The sequence below is a fragment of the Prionailurus viverrinus genome, chromosome A2, assembly GCF_022837055.1.
Source record: "Prionailurus viverrinus isolate Anna chromosome A2, UM_Priviv_1.0, whole genome shotgun sequence".
Lineage (NCBI taxonomy): Eukaryota > Metazoa > Chordata > Mammalia > Carnivora > Felidae > Prionailurus > Prionailurus viverrinus.
The window spans coordinates 126139448-126156244 of NC_062562.1; the positions used below are offsets into that span (position 1 = coordinate 126139448).

At 39.4% G+C, this 16797-nt stretch overlaps 1 protein-coding gene and 1 long non-coding RNA gene across 2 annotated transcripts in view; one reads left to right on the top strand and one right to left on the bottom strand.

The window, feature by feature from the left end:
* The window catches only part of DPY19L2 (dpy-19 like 2), a 105305-nt gene that overhangs the window by 12191 nt on the left and 76317 nt on the right, over positions 1–16797 (bottom strand). The window contains exons 17-20 of the mRNA XM_047851004.1: positions 14426–14450; positions 6448–6567; positions 5352–5526; positions 2598–2697 (exon numbers count right to left, since the gene is read on the bottom strand). Of these exons, the coding sequence (XP_047706960.1) occupies positions 2598–2697; positions 5352–5526; positions 6448–6567; positions 14426–14450 (420 nt within the window). The remainder of the gene's footprint in view (positions 1–2597; positions 2698–5351; positions 5527–6447; positions 6568–14425; positions 14451–16797) is intronic.
* On the top strand, positions 2704–5088 carry LOC125161265 (uncharacterized). Its single transcript, XR_007150515.1, has 2 exons — positions 2704–3088; positions 4955–5088. It is a non-coding gene; the product is annotated as an uncharacterized LOC125161265 (long non-coding RNA).

Below are 16797 nucleotides of genomic sequence, written 5' to 3' on the forward strand. Positions count from 1 at the left end.
TGGAACCACAAAAGGCCCCGAATAGCCAAAGGAATTTTGAAGAAGAAGACCAAAGCAGGAGGCATCACAATCCCAGACTTTAGCCTCTACTACAAAGCTGTCATCATCAAGACAGCATGGTATTGGCACCAAAACAGACACATAGACCAATGGAATAGAATAGAAACCCCAGAACTAGACCCACAAACGTATGGCCAACTCATCTTTGACAAAGCAGGAAAGAACATCCAATGGAAAAAAGACAGCCTCTTTAACAAATGGTGCTGGGAGAACTGGACAGCAACATGCAGAAGGTTGAAACTAGACCACTTTCTCACACCATTCACAAAAATAAACTCAAAATGGATAAAGGACCTAAATGTGAGACAGGAAACCATCAAAACCTTAGAGGAGAAAGCAGGAAAAGACCTCTCTGACCTCAGCCGTAGCAATCTCTTACTGGACACATCCCCAAAGGCAAGGGAATTAAAAGCAAAAGTGAATTACTGGGACCTTATGAAGATAAAAAGCTTCTGCACAGCCAAGGAAACAACCAACAAAACTAAAAGGCAACCAACGGAATGGGAAAAGATATTCGCAAATGACATATCGGACAAAGGGCTAGTATCCAAAATCTATAAAGAGCTCACCAAACTCCACACCCGAAAAACAAATAACCCAGTGAAGAAATGGGCAGAAAACATGAATAGACACTTCTCTAAAGAAGACATCCGGATGGCCAACAGGCACATGAAAAGATGTTCAGCGTCGCTCCTTATCAGGGAAATACAAATCAAAACCACACTCAGGTATCACCTCACGCCAGTCAGAGTGGCCAAAATGAACAAATCCGGAGACTATAGATGCTGGAGAGGATGTGGAGAAACGGGAACCCTCTTGCACTGTTGGTGGGAATGCAAATTGGTGCAGCCGCTCTGGAAAGCAGTGTGGAGGTTCCTCAGAAAATTAAAAATAGACCTACCCTATGACCCAGCAATAGCACTGCTAGGAATTTATCCAAGGGATACAGGAGCGCTGATGCATAGGGCCACGTGTACCCCAATGTTCATAGCAGCACTCTCAACAATAGCCAAAGTATGGAAAGAGCCTAAATGTCCATCAACTGATGAATGGATAAAGAAATTGTGGTTTATATACACAATGGAATATTACGTGGCAATGAGAAAAAATGAAATATGGCCTTTCGTAGCAACGTGGATGGAACTGGAGAGTGTGATGCTAAGTGAAATAAGCCATACAGAGAAAGACAGATACCATATGGTTTCACTCTTATGTGGATCCTGAGAAACTTCACAGGAACCCATGGGGGAGGGGAAGGAAAAAAAAAAAAAAAGAGGTTAGAATGGGAGAGAGCCAAAGCATAAGAGACTTAAAAACTGAGAACAAACTGAGGGTTGATGGGGGGTGGGAGGGAGGAGAGGGTAGGTGATGGGTATTGAGGAGGGCACCTTTTGGGATGAGCACTGGGTGTTGTATGGAAACCAATTTGTCAATAAATTTCATAAAAAAAAAAATAATAAATAAATAAATAAATAAATAAATAAAAAAAAAAAAAAAAAAAAAAAGGATAAAAAATTTGCTTTGTATAATGCATAAAATAATTAATCTGCTCATGGAATACATTCAGATAGAGGCTGAAAGAGTGGAAACGTTTCAGCAGATAATTTCATCTGTAGAAGCTCTGAAAAGCATCTGAATTGAAGTTGAAATGTAGCCAATCCAACATTGAGATAGAGGACATCTAGTGTAACAGTCAGGTAGAGAAAATATCTTAATGGAAGTGTGAGAAACTGGATTATTTACCAAAATTTGGTAGGAAAGATGATTTGGCCTTAAACAGGTGTTTTTATGAAATCCTGAACAATTATCATTTATGCATTGGGAATTTCTTAAAATTTCAAGCATATGGGATGTCCAATGTCCACAACCAGACATAAAACTTTAAATAATTTAAAATGTTACCTCTAACAATAGGCCAAAGATGCATTAACAGGAAAAGATTACCCTGACAATTGCTAAAATGATTAAAATAATTTTTAAAGTCAGTTATTGAAGGAAAACAAAACTTTCACACCTCAGTAAAAACCTGAGTTCTCATAATTGGCTAACAAAAAAACACCCTAAATGTTCATAAGTGCATATAGTATATAGCAAATTTCATATATTTTTTTTTGTTTTTAAAAAAAACTAGGTATAGACCACCAATAAGAGGGAGAATGGTTTCTTAAATCAGGCAGAGGGGCTTGTGGAGTCCAGAGCAAGGGCTAGCCAACTATGCCCATGGGCCGGATCCATCCCATCTGCCATGACTAGTACTTAGCAGTTCTACTTCAACAGAGACACACATGCAGGCTAGTCATGTGACATCTTCTCTCTGAGAAAAATTAACCTTTTTCCTTTTTTCAGAGGTTTATTAAACATCCTTTAGAGTCAACAGGCACATAATTATACTTTCTGGATGGTTATTACACATTTTTAAACTACCATCATGAGTATGAAGATGAGAACATATGCATGTGTATAAAACCTTCCCTATTTCTAAGAGCTGATATAAGTTGTAAGCGTGTCTAGTTGAAACATTTCAATCAGTTGCCAACCTCAAGTCTGCATCCTCATAATGCGGATGATTCACAATGGGGTGAAGGGTAGACAGCTTGACACTGGCCATTGTAGGCATGGCACCGGCAAAAACAGCATCTGGAAAGCAAGAATATATTCCTTAATGCCATATTTTAAAGAGAACAAAGATTCTTTTTCATCTATAATATTTGAACTCAAATTAAGAATACAAAATACATTTAAATAATCATCACTGGCACCGTTCTTATTCTTTGCTCAATATTGTCGACTATAATAGGAACCAACTTTGTTATCTCTGTGCGAGGAACTGTGTGAAATATTTTTACTTGGATTAAAAAATCTAGCTCGCACAACTCCGTAAAGTGGGCTATAGGTTATTCTTGTTTTGTAAATGAGGAAACAGACATCACAGGGGAGAGTGACCGGCCCAAGACCACACACCTCGGCAGTGTCTGAGCCCACCCTCTTAGCTGCTTCACTACAGCCTCCTGCCATGGTCAAGCTCAAGGTAAAGATGATACTACAAAAATTTCATATCTCGTCCTGATAATCTGAAATGTTAAGAACTGAGAGACTGTTACAAAGGGCAAGTCTCATGCTACATCTTTTAAAATGACCTTCATGGGCTGTGAACTGTAGTTTCTTGGAAGACAAAATGACCAAATGCTGACCTCCTGGCACTGTTGTATAATACATTATTATATAATTTTGAAGGTTATCATTTTTAATCAGCATAATAAAATCACTAATAAGAACAAGACAGGTCATTCAGGTCTACTGTAAATAACTGTTCACTTGCAAATATAGTTAAGTATTCTAAATGTAACGTCAAATGAAAATCTCTACATAGGAATTAAATTTGCAAATATTTAAGTCAACCAATATAGAAATGTGTATTTATTATCACAAGATTCAATAATTAATGATGGAAAGCTCTTAGGCCAGAGCAGTGGTTCTCAACCAGAGATGATTTTGTTTCCGAGAGACACATGTGGTCAACTTCCGGAGACATTTTTGGTTGGCTCGCTGTGCGGGACAGAGGTGCTACTGGCAACTAGTGGGTAGGAGGAAGGGATGCTGCTAAAACTCTGTGATGCACAGGACACTCCCTAACATCAATAGTGTCAAGGTGGAGAAAACCTGGGCTAGAGGGACCCAAAGCCCAGGGCCACAGTTATCAGGAGGACACGAGGCAGGCCTGTTCAGCAAGAGCTGTAATCACTGAAGAGAAACGATCTGTGGCAGAGATGGGGAGAAATGCTCTATATACTCTTCACTCTAGGTGGTGAGATAAATATGAACACGGTGGGGGAAAGAATATGATATTTTCCTATATGTATACTGAAGTCTCCACATATACTCGACTGACCATATTAGAAAAAAGATCCCTTCTGACTTGACAGAGTCTCACTAATACATGACTTGGTGATTAGACCATGGGCTGGATTTCAGTTCTCACTTGTCCTCTCAACTGAGCACTTTTATGCAGTGCACAAACTATACAACCCTACATGGGGGACCTGAACGTAAGCACTAGTCTCACCCATACTATAGAGCATCATGCTGATTTTAATACACATGTGGTAACTATAAAAGAACTCATAATACGAGGATGAAAAAGAGACTTATAAGAAGATCAAAGAAGAGACAGCTAAAACTTAGGTGGGAGTCTGTGAGAGTTATCTTAGAAGAAGTTGCCAAAGGTAGGCCCTCTCTGCCAGGAACCCAAGATGAACATTGGAACAAAGAAAGACACACTAAAAGATTGAGAAAGTAGGTACCCGGTAAAGCTTGGGAAAAATATCTAACTGGGAAGGGATAAGGGAGAGTAAAGGGAGTGCCTGCACTTGGTACTCCTATAGGGAAAATTCACAAGAGGATTAATTTAAAAATTCTGATTAAATCGTCCTGGCAGCTATCGGCGATTTAGGTACTGTCACCTCTGAAAACCAACTCTCTGAGCTGAGGCTTGTAAAACTTACTTAAATGATGCCTAATTAGTAAAATGGCAACTGTCAAATAAATGATAAGAGGAAACTGACCAAGGAGTCACAGGATGAATTTAAAGAAGCCATAGTGAACAACTAGTGCCAGAAAAAATTACTAAATATCAAAAATAGTTTATAGATTATAGATTAGTTATAGAAAATACTGTAGAAAACACTTATTCTCTGGAAAGGTTTTTCAACATGAAATAAATAACTTTGCTTGAGGTGGTTCTGGATAAAGATAGGAAGGAAAAAAGGTAAGCTAAAAATGATTAAATTTTAGAGTATTTAAAAGTAGGATTTATACTCATCTCCTTGAAATGATTTAGTGAAGAAAAAAGAATATCTGAGATTTTAACTCTTCTTGTGTGCAACTGGTTTTACAGAGTTGGATCAGACAGTCAGCACTGACTGAAGTGGAGAAGGAGTGCTGTTGACATTCCCATGGTCAGAAGTACCTTTTCCAATGGCCTGTAACTAGGTGTGGAATTTTGTTATTAAAGATTTCTTTTATTTGTCAGTGGTAGAGTTAAAATACAATAATGATCTCAGAGTTATAATATATAACTGTGAACAATCATTAATTCCTCATGTTAATTAAAATTCCTGAGTTATCTAGGAGGCATTTAAAGAGGGCACAAAATTGTTTTTTGAAAGGGTTTGATTTGGTGGATGCTGCAATTAGCATGCTCAAAATCTGTGAGTGTATAAATGTCACCATGTGTGTGTATTTTTAAATGTGTGTATGTTACTAACTATACATATAACCAGACAGCGACATACCTGGTCTAGTATTGTATTTGATCCATTGTATCAGTTCTTCCTGAGGCAAATTATTAAATTCTCCTATTATGCTCCATTGATTATGGAGGTTTGCACAACCCTGTATTGACATCACTACTAGAATGCCAAAGATAACATTCTCAAAGCGAACTCTGCAAAAAACCCAGCCGAAGAGCTGAAATGAAAGAAACCAGTTATTTTTAATTCTTATATGAAGAGTGCTATAGGGCAATAAGAAACTCTCACGTTGCTACTTTAACCAAGGTGGATTACCATTTGATACGATCAATGCACTAATAATATACGGAACTGCCATCACCTACTGTTTAAACATAGTAAATATTTTGGAATTACAGGGCCACTAAAAATGGAACTCTCTTTCCTCTCGAAAGAATTAAGGCAGAAATACACCTTACCCTTCTAGTACTGATTTACCACCAAGGATTAAGATCAGTGAATCACAAAATAATGGAACATCCTCGAACTAAGTCCTGTAACATCTGCCTTTCACCGAGCAAGGGGGGGGGGGGGTCATCTATGGAAACCCCACTAGCAGAAACACATATTCCTCCTGGAAAAATAAGCATTATGATATTGTAAGACAAGACTCTTATCATCAAAGCTAAGTAAGATGTTTCTAGAAGTGCATTGGTCCCCAAATTCTAGCTGCTTTGTATATAATGGTAACAGAACTCCCAAACTGACAACTTTCCCTCGGGGTTCTTGGAGCCAAACAGGACAATACTAGAGAAATTCACCTGTATCTACTCTAGTATTAGAACATTTGAAGACAGTTTTGATGCGTCAAGAGACTCTTGCACAGACCTGAACTCTAAAAAACTATGTCTGTGGACAGAATACTAACAGAGGGGAAAGTGTGCCTCCTCAGTTGTCATAAAAGTATCGGTTAAAATCTAAGAATAATTTTCAAAGCTACTCAAAGTTGCTTTTGTTATTCATAGTTAGTCATGAAATAACATTTTAAATAATTTAAACCAAGTTTTCTTATGTTTTGGATTACTCAGCAAAGCCATGGCAACTACCCTGCTGTTACTATAGTTACTACAGTACAGTTACACAAGGATGAATGCCTTACCCGTCGAGAGCACACCAAGGAAGCTACAACACACATGTGAGGTGTTAGAAACAACTTCAGCCTCATAATTAAAATGGCAAGGACAGTGAACGCTAACAGTTGCAATGTGTGAAAAATCAGCTGTAAAAACAAAAAAAAATGACAATTTCACTTTATATATTTTTAAATAAATATAAAAAATATTAAAACTATTATTTGCTAGGATAAGGATCTTTTAATTGAGTTATAAGTCTGTTAATATTTATTAATTCAGGGGCACCTGGGTGGCGCAGTCGGTTAAGCGTCCGACTTCAGCCAGGTCACGATCTCACGGTCCGTGAGTTCGAGCCCCGCGTCGGGCTATGGGCTGACGGCTCAGAGCCTGGAGCCTGTTTCCGATTCTGTGTCTCCCTCTCTCTCTGCCCCTCCCCCGTTCATGCTCTGTCTCTCTCTGTCCCAAAAATAAATAAATGTTGAAAAAAAAAATTAAAAAAAAAATATTTATTAATTCATTCAACAAGATTTATCAAATGCCTATTATAGGCCAGGTACTGTTCTGGGGGCTCTGGATACAGCAGTGAACCAAACAACAGTGAGGCACTGCTGCCCTTGGGAGGCTTACATTTTAGAACATTTATTAAGGAGAAACAAACATGGTCATAGCAAGTAAATGGATCCATTACAGAGTCTATTAGAAAGTGGTAAATTCAGTGGAGAAGAGACTGGACCAAGGAAAGGAGACTGGGAGGACACGGTGTGGAGCGAGGCCCCAGGTGGGAACAGTTGAGACCGCAAGTGGGATCATCAGGGTGGGCCTCATGGGAGAGGTGGTATTTGAACAAGACCCACAAAAGGTGAAGGAGTGAGCCACAGACACATACAAACATGCAGTGCTTCACAAACTTGTGTGTCATTCAGTCACATAGCAAAACAATTTTGTTAAAGTAGTGGAAGTACATATATCAATATTTGTACTGATTAGGACTCCCCATTTTTATTAAGATGGGGTTCTACTGAGCAGAGGTTTTAGACAAAACTTTTCTAACAGACATATTCATAAAATATCAACCGATTCTTCACTAGAAAAACAATGCAACCGAAAGTGGAAACTGAATATCCATGTTCTAATTTTCAAATTAAATATTAAAGGTAGCCTCATCTATAAAATTGAAAAATATTAAATCAATGCTGAGTGTTAGAGAAGATGCCACGAAACATACACTGAAATAATTAATTGGTACATTTCTGTAATTTGGCAATATTTATCAAGACACTACTAAGGAGCCAACCCCCCTGAGTTAAATTTCCATTCTAACCTAAGGGAATAACCAAGACAAAAAATGCTTCTACAAAGACGATCATTGAAGTGAATTTTTAGCAGCAAAAATAGAAACAATCTATGTGACCAATATAGAGAAGTAAATCACCACATTTACCCCATGTATAGAGCCATTAAAGATTACATGTTAGAAAATTATATAATGGCATGGAGAAGTTTCAGTGTGTATAAAATTATGTACTTACAAAATATTAATTTTGTGAAAAGCATTCATGTGTATGTATGTGTATATATATGTATACACACACATATATGTATATATCACACACACATATATATATGTGTATACATACACACACACACACACACACACACACACACACACACACATACACACACGCATGGGGGGGTAGGGAGGAAGGCTATAAAAATATATACCTAAAAAGTGAACAGAGGTTATCCCTGAATGGGGATTTTCCTGAACTTTCTAAAATTTTTAAAATGTTATTTTTATATTTAGAAATATATAATTTATATACAAAACAGAATGCAAAACTGTGCCCAAAGCTGTATTTTTTTCCTTTTTAAGTAAAGATGTTTAAAAATGGAATTTGCTAATTTTTTCATAATTCTTCAACCCAAAGCTGGAACGTGGAAGACTTATTTCAAAATCAACCCTTCAGGAGCACCTCGGTGGCTCAGTAGGCTGAGGGTCCGACTTTGGCTCCAGTAGTGATTTCAAGCCCCACATAGGGCTCACTGTTGTCAGGGTGGAGCCTGCTTCAAATTTCTATCCCACTCTCTTTCTGCCCCTCCCCTACTCGCACTGTCTCTCAAAACTTAACATTAAAAAAAAAAAAATCAATCCTTCATTTTTTTTTGTTAAATTATTTATTTTTAAAGTTTTTAAAAATTATTTTTGACCAGAAGTGCCAGTGAGGAGGGGCAGAGAGGGGTGGAGGGAAAGAGGATCTGAAGCGACTCAGTACTGACAGTACAGCACCCAATACAGGGCTTGAACTCACAAACCATGAGGTCATGATCCACGCTCAAGTCCGCTGCTCAACCAACTGAGCCACCCAGGTGCCCCCTTCAGTTTTCTTTAGTCAAACTCCTCTTTGGACAAAATCAGGGACATGATGTGGAGAGAACAAAAGACATCAATGTATTTCATACCCGAATAGGTCCTTTTGTTTAGGACCATTAAATCACAGATTGGTAGATTACAGGGGCCATCTTCTTTAATCATCTATCCAAAATAGAGATCTCTTCTATAAATCTAAGAACTGGGTATTCACTAATTCCTGAAAAGGAATATGCCAAAGGGAGTGCCTGTTATAATTATGGACAGTGAAAATGTTAGAAAATCTTTCCTAAAACTGAACCAGTGTCTCCAGTAATTTCCACATCTCTGCAACTACACAAAATTAGTCTAAACCCATTCACACATGACAGTTCTCTATTATCCAAATACTGTAATCATGACTTTGCACTAACCCCACCTTTACCCTTAGAAAGCTTTCTATTTTTAAGCTAAATATTCAGAAACTTGGATCACTGTTCCGTATTGTCACAATTCTGGTTACCTTGCTCTGGACATGGTACAGACTACCCATGTTTTTGTTAAAATGTGGCATCTAGAAATAGACTACCATAGATATGGTCTAATTAATGCAAGTACACATGACTTCTCCCAATATGCCTTCCTTTGGTTATTCTGAGCCACAGATGAGACTATCATGGTCTCTGCTAAATCCCATCACTTCTACTTTATTTTTCCATCATTTCTTCTTAGGACCAACTTCTCATGTGACCAAAATTAAATCCAAAGTAATAATTCTTCTTGGCTTTCCTCTATCATCTAAAGGCTGAAAGGACTTTGTTTTCATGGGGAGACCTGAAAGATCCCTACCATTTCCTTATCTTCCCTGCATACTGCTTTTTGTGGGTGCATGACATAGAACAGCCATCCCAAATGGCACCACTTAATGTTTGTTTTTTATTGTCATCCACACGCTCCAATCACTCTTCTACTCACAGGCTACTGACTTTCTATGGAGCTCCCTTGCCAGTTATTTGACCTTCTAAACTATCAAATAGCTTTCTTTTTAACTACCAAATGGAAGACAGAAGGTTACAGTCAAAAAGTACAATTCAGAAGGCACCTAGGTGTCTCAGTTGGTTAAGTATCTGACTTTGGCTCAGGTCATGATCTTATGGTTCGTGGGTTTGAGCCCTGCATCAGGTTTTGTGCTAACAGCTCAGGGCCTGGAGCCTGCTTCAGATTCTCTGTCTCTCTCTCTCTGTGCCCCTCCCTGACTCATGCTCTGTCTCTCAAAAACAATAAATGTTAAAAAAAAAAATTTAAAAGTACAGTTCAGGTGTGCCTGGGTGGCTTAGTCAGTTAAGCATCTGACTCTTGATCTTGGCTCAGATCACGATCTCACAGTTTGTGAGTTCAAGCTCTTCATCCGGCTCTGTGCTGGGGGCATGGGGCCATCCCTCTCTCCGCCCCTCCCCCAGCTCTTTCTCTCTCTCAAAATAAATAAACTTTAAAAAAAGTACAGTCCAAAAATCTGTACTATATGTACAGTGTCATCAATTCGTTAGTACTTCTGTCCACATAAAAAACTAGGAAAATCCTCACAACATCTTTTAGAGGCTGGAAACAAGGAAAGAAGAGAAGCCCAGCAAACTGTTCACTACCCATCTTTGGAGTAAGTGAGCCAACTGGGTAAAGTGTGAAGTAGCAGCTACCAAGCACAAAGAAAACAAAGACTAAGTACAGAAGGCCAGTCCAAATGGCAGATTGTCCTGGTCAAAACTACCTCCCACAACAATGTAAAAATGTCTTGAGAACATGGTAGGGATGCCCTTCACCGGCACAGGTAACAGAGGGCAGCCAAAAGGTCCAAAAGGCACACAAATTTAAAAGTGGGAATTTACACAGCGTTTAACTTATACTAGGCATTATTCTAAGTATCTTACATGGAACTCATTTAATCCCATAGCCACCACATGAGCTAAGTGCTGTTATTACTGTTGTTGTTTTGGTTGTTCCCAAAAAGATGTAAAGTAACTTGGCTAAGATCACAAAGCCAGTAAATGGAAGAACAAGGATGTGAGGCCAGCCAGATCCTAGGTCTGTGTCTTTAACCACTATACTTCCTCTCCAAACAATACACTATCAACCACATGGTTCTGTTAGTCCATGGACACAGACTTGTACAGACCCCAATACACATCACTCAATCCATTTCTTCAAAAGAAGTAATTCTTCCCCCCAATTCTGTATTACTTCACTCCTTCAACAGGATACCCCTATATTAGTTCAGACAGCTTCAGCTGTATGTCACAAAAAACTCTCTGGCTGGCTGTAGAAAAACTTTACTTATGATAAAAAACACAAACTCAACTGAGTTAAAATATAAAGAATCAAATATAAACTAATGAAATTGGTTAGGGATTGGGAAAAGAGTGAAGGCTGATACAGGACTGGCCATCATGGACAAAAGGAGGTATGAGTGGGTCAAAAGAATATTCAGGATTGAACACCCTCAGTGTTATCCCTCCCTCGCCTATCTTCACAGTAGCTCCTCATTGATACTATAACATTCTGGCAATAAATATTGTTTCTAACTCTTTCCCCTCTTTTTCTTTCCTGCGAATTACTAGGTACTCCACCAATTTCTAAGCCCATAAAATAGAAAAATTGGTTAAAAGAAACCAACTTATGAAATAAATAAAATACAGATAAATACATTAAATTGGGAGGAAAAAAAATCACCACAGAATCCTTTCATCTAACAAAGTTTGCCAATTATCATGACACTACAGAGGTAACCTAGGGATTTATTTAATGAGGTGAAGGTTGTGGACTGCCCCGGATTCAGAGGGTTGGCACAAAGCAAGAAATATACTCTCTTCAGTTTAAAAAAAATTAACAGATTTGCTATCACTGTCTTTTAGTCTGCTTGACTTCTGATTGCCTTTTAAAAAGCTATCCTCTCTTATGTGAGTTCGAGCCCCGCGTCGGGCTCTGTGCTGACTGCTCAGAGCCTGGAGCCTGTTTCAGATTCTGTGTCTCCCTCTCTCTCTGACCCTCCCCCGTTCATGCTCTGTCTCTCTCTGTCTCAAAAATAAATAAACGTTAAAAAAATAAAAATAAATAAATAAATAAAATAAAAAGCTATCCTCTCTACTGCCAACAGGGGGAAAAGATCTACAACTCAGATCTGACTATACCACCTCTCCTAAACAATAAAGTCCAGGAGACAGTCCAGTGTCTTTGCATACAAAATCACCAGAGTCTGAACCTGGGTCATTTTCTGCTACTTCTTGCCTTCTCCATGCATCAGCAATACTGATTTGCCTGCAGCTCTGAACATAACTTACTACTTTATGGCTTCCTTATACACGCACATGCTTTGACCTTGGAAAACTCCTCCTCTAAGGTCATTAATAAAATCTTTCCCCAACTACCCCTATCTCCTCCACACAGATTTAATCACTTCTTCTGCACTACTGGTCTATCTACTTCCTCCGTCATGGCACATATAATGAGGTGTTCACCTTGCTTGTCTTCCTCCACTATACATTAAATTCCATGAAAGCACGGACCTGGTGTACAGGTGCACATAATAAAGATTGAGCGGATTAGTATACAGAGTTAACAGAAAAAATTAAAATGGGTAAAAAAAAGATAAATGGAGAAATGAAAAACAAGAAGAAAACAAAAGAATGTGAAAAATGAGGGCAGAAAATTAAGGAATACTGTGTTTCTAAAAAGAGGTGGATTTTATTTTTTTTATTATTTTGCTATTTAAGTTTATTTATCTAATTTGAGAGAGCGAGTAGGGGAGGGGTGGAGAGAGACGGAGTGAGCAAGAAAACCAAGGAGCAACAGCGTGGAGCCCAATGTGGGGCTCAAACCCATGAGCTGTGAGAGCATGCATGACCTGAGCTGAAACCAAGAGTCAGATGCTTAATGGACTGAGCCATCCAGGTGCCCCAAGGTGGGTTTTAAATACAGTATAATAAAATATGAAGTATGAATGTGCGCCACTAAGTAAAGTGGACAATGTGACATGGCTGACTTGCATAAGAGCAGCTCATGTTAGGTGGTAGCATGTGGTGAACGATTAACAGCATGGACTCTGCTGCTACATGGCCTGGGTTCATGGCCCTTGGTTCCACAAAGCTAAGGTCATTTCAGCTTTGCGACCCTAAGTTACTCAACTTCTCCATGCCTCAATTCTCTTTCACCTGTAAGATATACAAAATAATAGTACTTACCTCAATGGGTTGTTGTGAGAATTAAGCTATAAAGAGACATAAATCACTTCCCCAAAATGCCATGCACACAGGAAGCAGTAAGGGCTGACTACTACTTTGAGGGCATTGGAGACGGACTGCTAGTGTTCAAATGCAAGCTTTAGTAACAAATAGCTGTAGACCTGACAAAAGCTATTTAATTTCTTTAGGTCTTCGCTCTGTGGCCCAGACCGCTTTGCTTTTCTTCTCAGACAGGCAGCTAGACTTCATTTCCCAAGCTCCCCGGCAGTCAGGCGTGGCCGCATGCCTGAGCTTCAGCTGCAGGCAGGAAGTTCACATTTCCATTTCCAGGCCTAGCCCTTACAAAACCTCCAGTGCACCCTCTTCCCTCTTCTTTCTCCTTTGCTGATTCAATGCAGACAAGCACATCAATCCTCCAGTGCAGGCTCTTCCCTGTTCCTTCTCCTGTGCTGACATGAGGCAGACAAGTACATGGGCCCCAGAAGCCACACGCTGAAGATGGAAGAGCTATAAATGGAAGGAATCTGGGTTCCTCAATCACTGCCTGTTGGAGGGCCACCTGCTAACCAGGAACTCCTAGTTTTAACTTTATGTCAGCAAACAATTAAACTTCTACTGAGTTAAGTTACTGAAATGTTAGTGTTTGTCTCCGTAAAAGCTACTATCATCTAATTAACATAATTTTCTTATTTGCAAAGCGGGAATAATATTATGAGAATTAAACAGCACAGTACATGGCACATAGTAACTACTATAAAATATTCATTATCATTATAGGCTGTTTTCATTAGGTTCAAATTCAATTGTGAGAATTACAAATTCTCTTGTAAATTTGACCTTACCCTTGAGACTCAAAGTGCTAATACTTAGGAAATCTCATTTCTAGCCCCTGATGAGCTTTCTCTTCATATGCCACAAAATAATTTAGCACCATATGAAATGTTGTCTTGTTTGCATCAGGTCTGTTGAAAAATTATACACATTTGAGGGCAGAAACATTGCTATTCCACCTTCTGTGTCCGGGAACACTGCTAAGATTGTAGCTGACTGACCATCAAGTCCATGTGTGGCAGCAGGCCACCAGTCACAGGGCCACGGGTATCCACCTGGATAGGCTCTAGCTGACTAGAGCTATAGGCTCAGTGGGCTAGGAATGTAATGCTTTTATTATTGAACGGATAAAAGAATGAATGAATTAATGAAGGTAATTTAATTGTGCTCCGTGGTCGTCAATGAGCCTTCTGGTTTTCAAATCCTTTCTACTGTTCAAAAGAGCAGACGGAAGCATGGGAAGGATCACCAAAATGTATTACCAGTGCTGAACCACAGAAGCACGACTGACAGTGCAAGGCAGTACCTTTGTGAATTACCCTTGAACTAGAATTTAACACACAAACATAGCAGAGATTAAAATGAAAGCCTTACCTCACCATGTTCAAGGAGTTGTTTTCTGGAATAAAAAACATTCTGTATTTATTGAATGTCCACTGTGATTACATAAAAATAAACTGCATTTATTTGTTCTTAGATTTAAAAAATTTGATTCTCTCTAAACTATTCAGTAACATGAATAAAAAAAATAAAAATGTTACACAATATCACTAAAAATTACAGCAATATGAAGGCAGGATTGACAGTTAGCCTATTTAAGGTATATAAAAAAGCCATGCTTTGGTTAAGATAAAATAGGTTTTACTGATTGCAGGAGATTGTACCTCTGTGTGAATTTTTAAAAAAGAATTTATATTAAATATTCAACCATGACAAGCATATATATTGTTTTAGATAAGTACTGCTGGACTTTTGAGTTACTTTCATTTTTGACAACTGTAAGTACCATGAACATCCTTGTACATAAAACCCTGAGCATCCCTGAATACTTCCTTAGGATAAATTTCTAGAATAAACATTATTGGGTAGAACATATAAATATTTTTATTTCCAGGAAAGCTTATGTCTAAAAGTTTACAAGATTTGTATGGTGTACCTACTGAGCTCTAGGCACTGTGCAGGGAACACAGCATAAACAGTGTAAACATTGCCCTTCTCCTCTTAGGCTGCATGTGAGACTCACACAACAGGTACAGAACTATTTCATTGTTCCACTGAGAAGACTGGAGACTTCAGTTGTACATGCAGAGAGGCCTTCTTCTAATATGGATTTTGGGGTTGGAGAGAAAAGTTACACAGTTCAAGTAAGAAAGTACGAAGTAAGGGAAGTTCAAGGGCACACACAGATCCAGAGATTTTTTTTTACTTTTTATTTTTTATTTTTAAAGGCTGGTCAGGGGAAGGCCTGGCAGGAAAGCATTGCAGTCACCAAATTACTCTGCTTCCATTGAGGCCCCTTCCTGACTTGCTCAGTGGAGGGAGGGGCCAGGGGGTGTGGCTTCCCACTGGTCCTGAAATCTGGGCACAACAGAATGCTGCAGTGAATTGCCTTGTGCAGAGGAGAGGCCTTGAGAATAGCCGCTGATGTGAATATATCTAGTAGCTAATTTAAAATGTGAATATATAACCAAATCTGCAAACAGAAAAAATAGATAAAAATTAAAGAAATTAAATTGATAAAAAGCAACAACAGATTTTCAAAAAAGAGAGGCTAAGCAAAAGATGAAGAGACCCTACAATTCTCTGAGGTAAAGAAAGATGTGAATGTTCAGATTTAAATGTCCTACAAGTTAACAAACATATAAAGTACACACACAACCACACGTACATATGCACATGCATATCTTAAAACTCTATAAATTTCCAGAGAGCAAAGCTTTATATGAAATTTCTCATGTGTAGGGGCTCAGTTGGTTGAGCGTCCAACTCTTGATTTTGGCTCAGGTCATGATCTCACCGTTCATGGGTTTGAGCCCTGGCTCAGGCTGTGTGCTGACAGCATGGAGTCTGCTTGGGATTCTCTCTCTTCCTTTCTGCCCCTCCCCAGCCTATGCACTCTCTCGCACGCTCTCTCTCTTAAAATAAACAAACTTAAAAAAACTCTCATCTGTAATGCTCAATGCTAGAAAACAATAAAGCAACATCTACAAAATGCTGAAAAAAATCCCAGGAATACCTATTAAACAAACCATCAACTTAATGTGAGGGCTAAGTAAAGGTATTTTTCAAACAAGAAAGCACTCAGAAACCCTTGGGAGGAAAACACTGCGACACCACTCCCAGCAGGAGCTGCCGTTGCACCGCTCCGGAGGCAGGGCTGCCGTCCCGCACAAGCCCTCACACAAGCCCTGTGCACATCAGGTAGAGAGACGTGGCCACTCTGCGTACACCAGCATTTCAGACCTCTGTGGCTGCTCTGCAAACACCAATGCCTCAGGTGTGAAACCAATGCTGCTGTAGGCTAGCCAGAACCCCAGACCCACTGTTGCTTTATGAGTGCCTGCACTCCAGACCCCAGCCTTGCGGTCATTTGATACACATCCGTGTCCTGCAAATTGTCACCAACGTGAGCCAGCCAGTGCCCCGCACCCTGAAGCCATTGTTTCTCCATGAATGCCCAGGCTGCAGTCCCCGAATTGTGCCTGCTCCATGTACACTCACATCTTAGGAACCAGATTCACCACTACAGGTGGCTAGCCAGAACTGCTGGAGCCCAGAGCCGCCATTGCTCTGCAAGCACACGAGTTCCAATCCCCAGCAACACAGCTGTCCCATGGTCACCCACGTATCAAACACCACTGCCACCACGACCACAAGGGCACCCACAAGACAAACCCAGTGCCAAAGGAGATACCTTGACCACAACGTGCACCATGGGAGAAAAGATCAAGTGGTCCCCAGAAGTT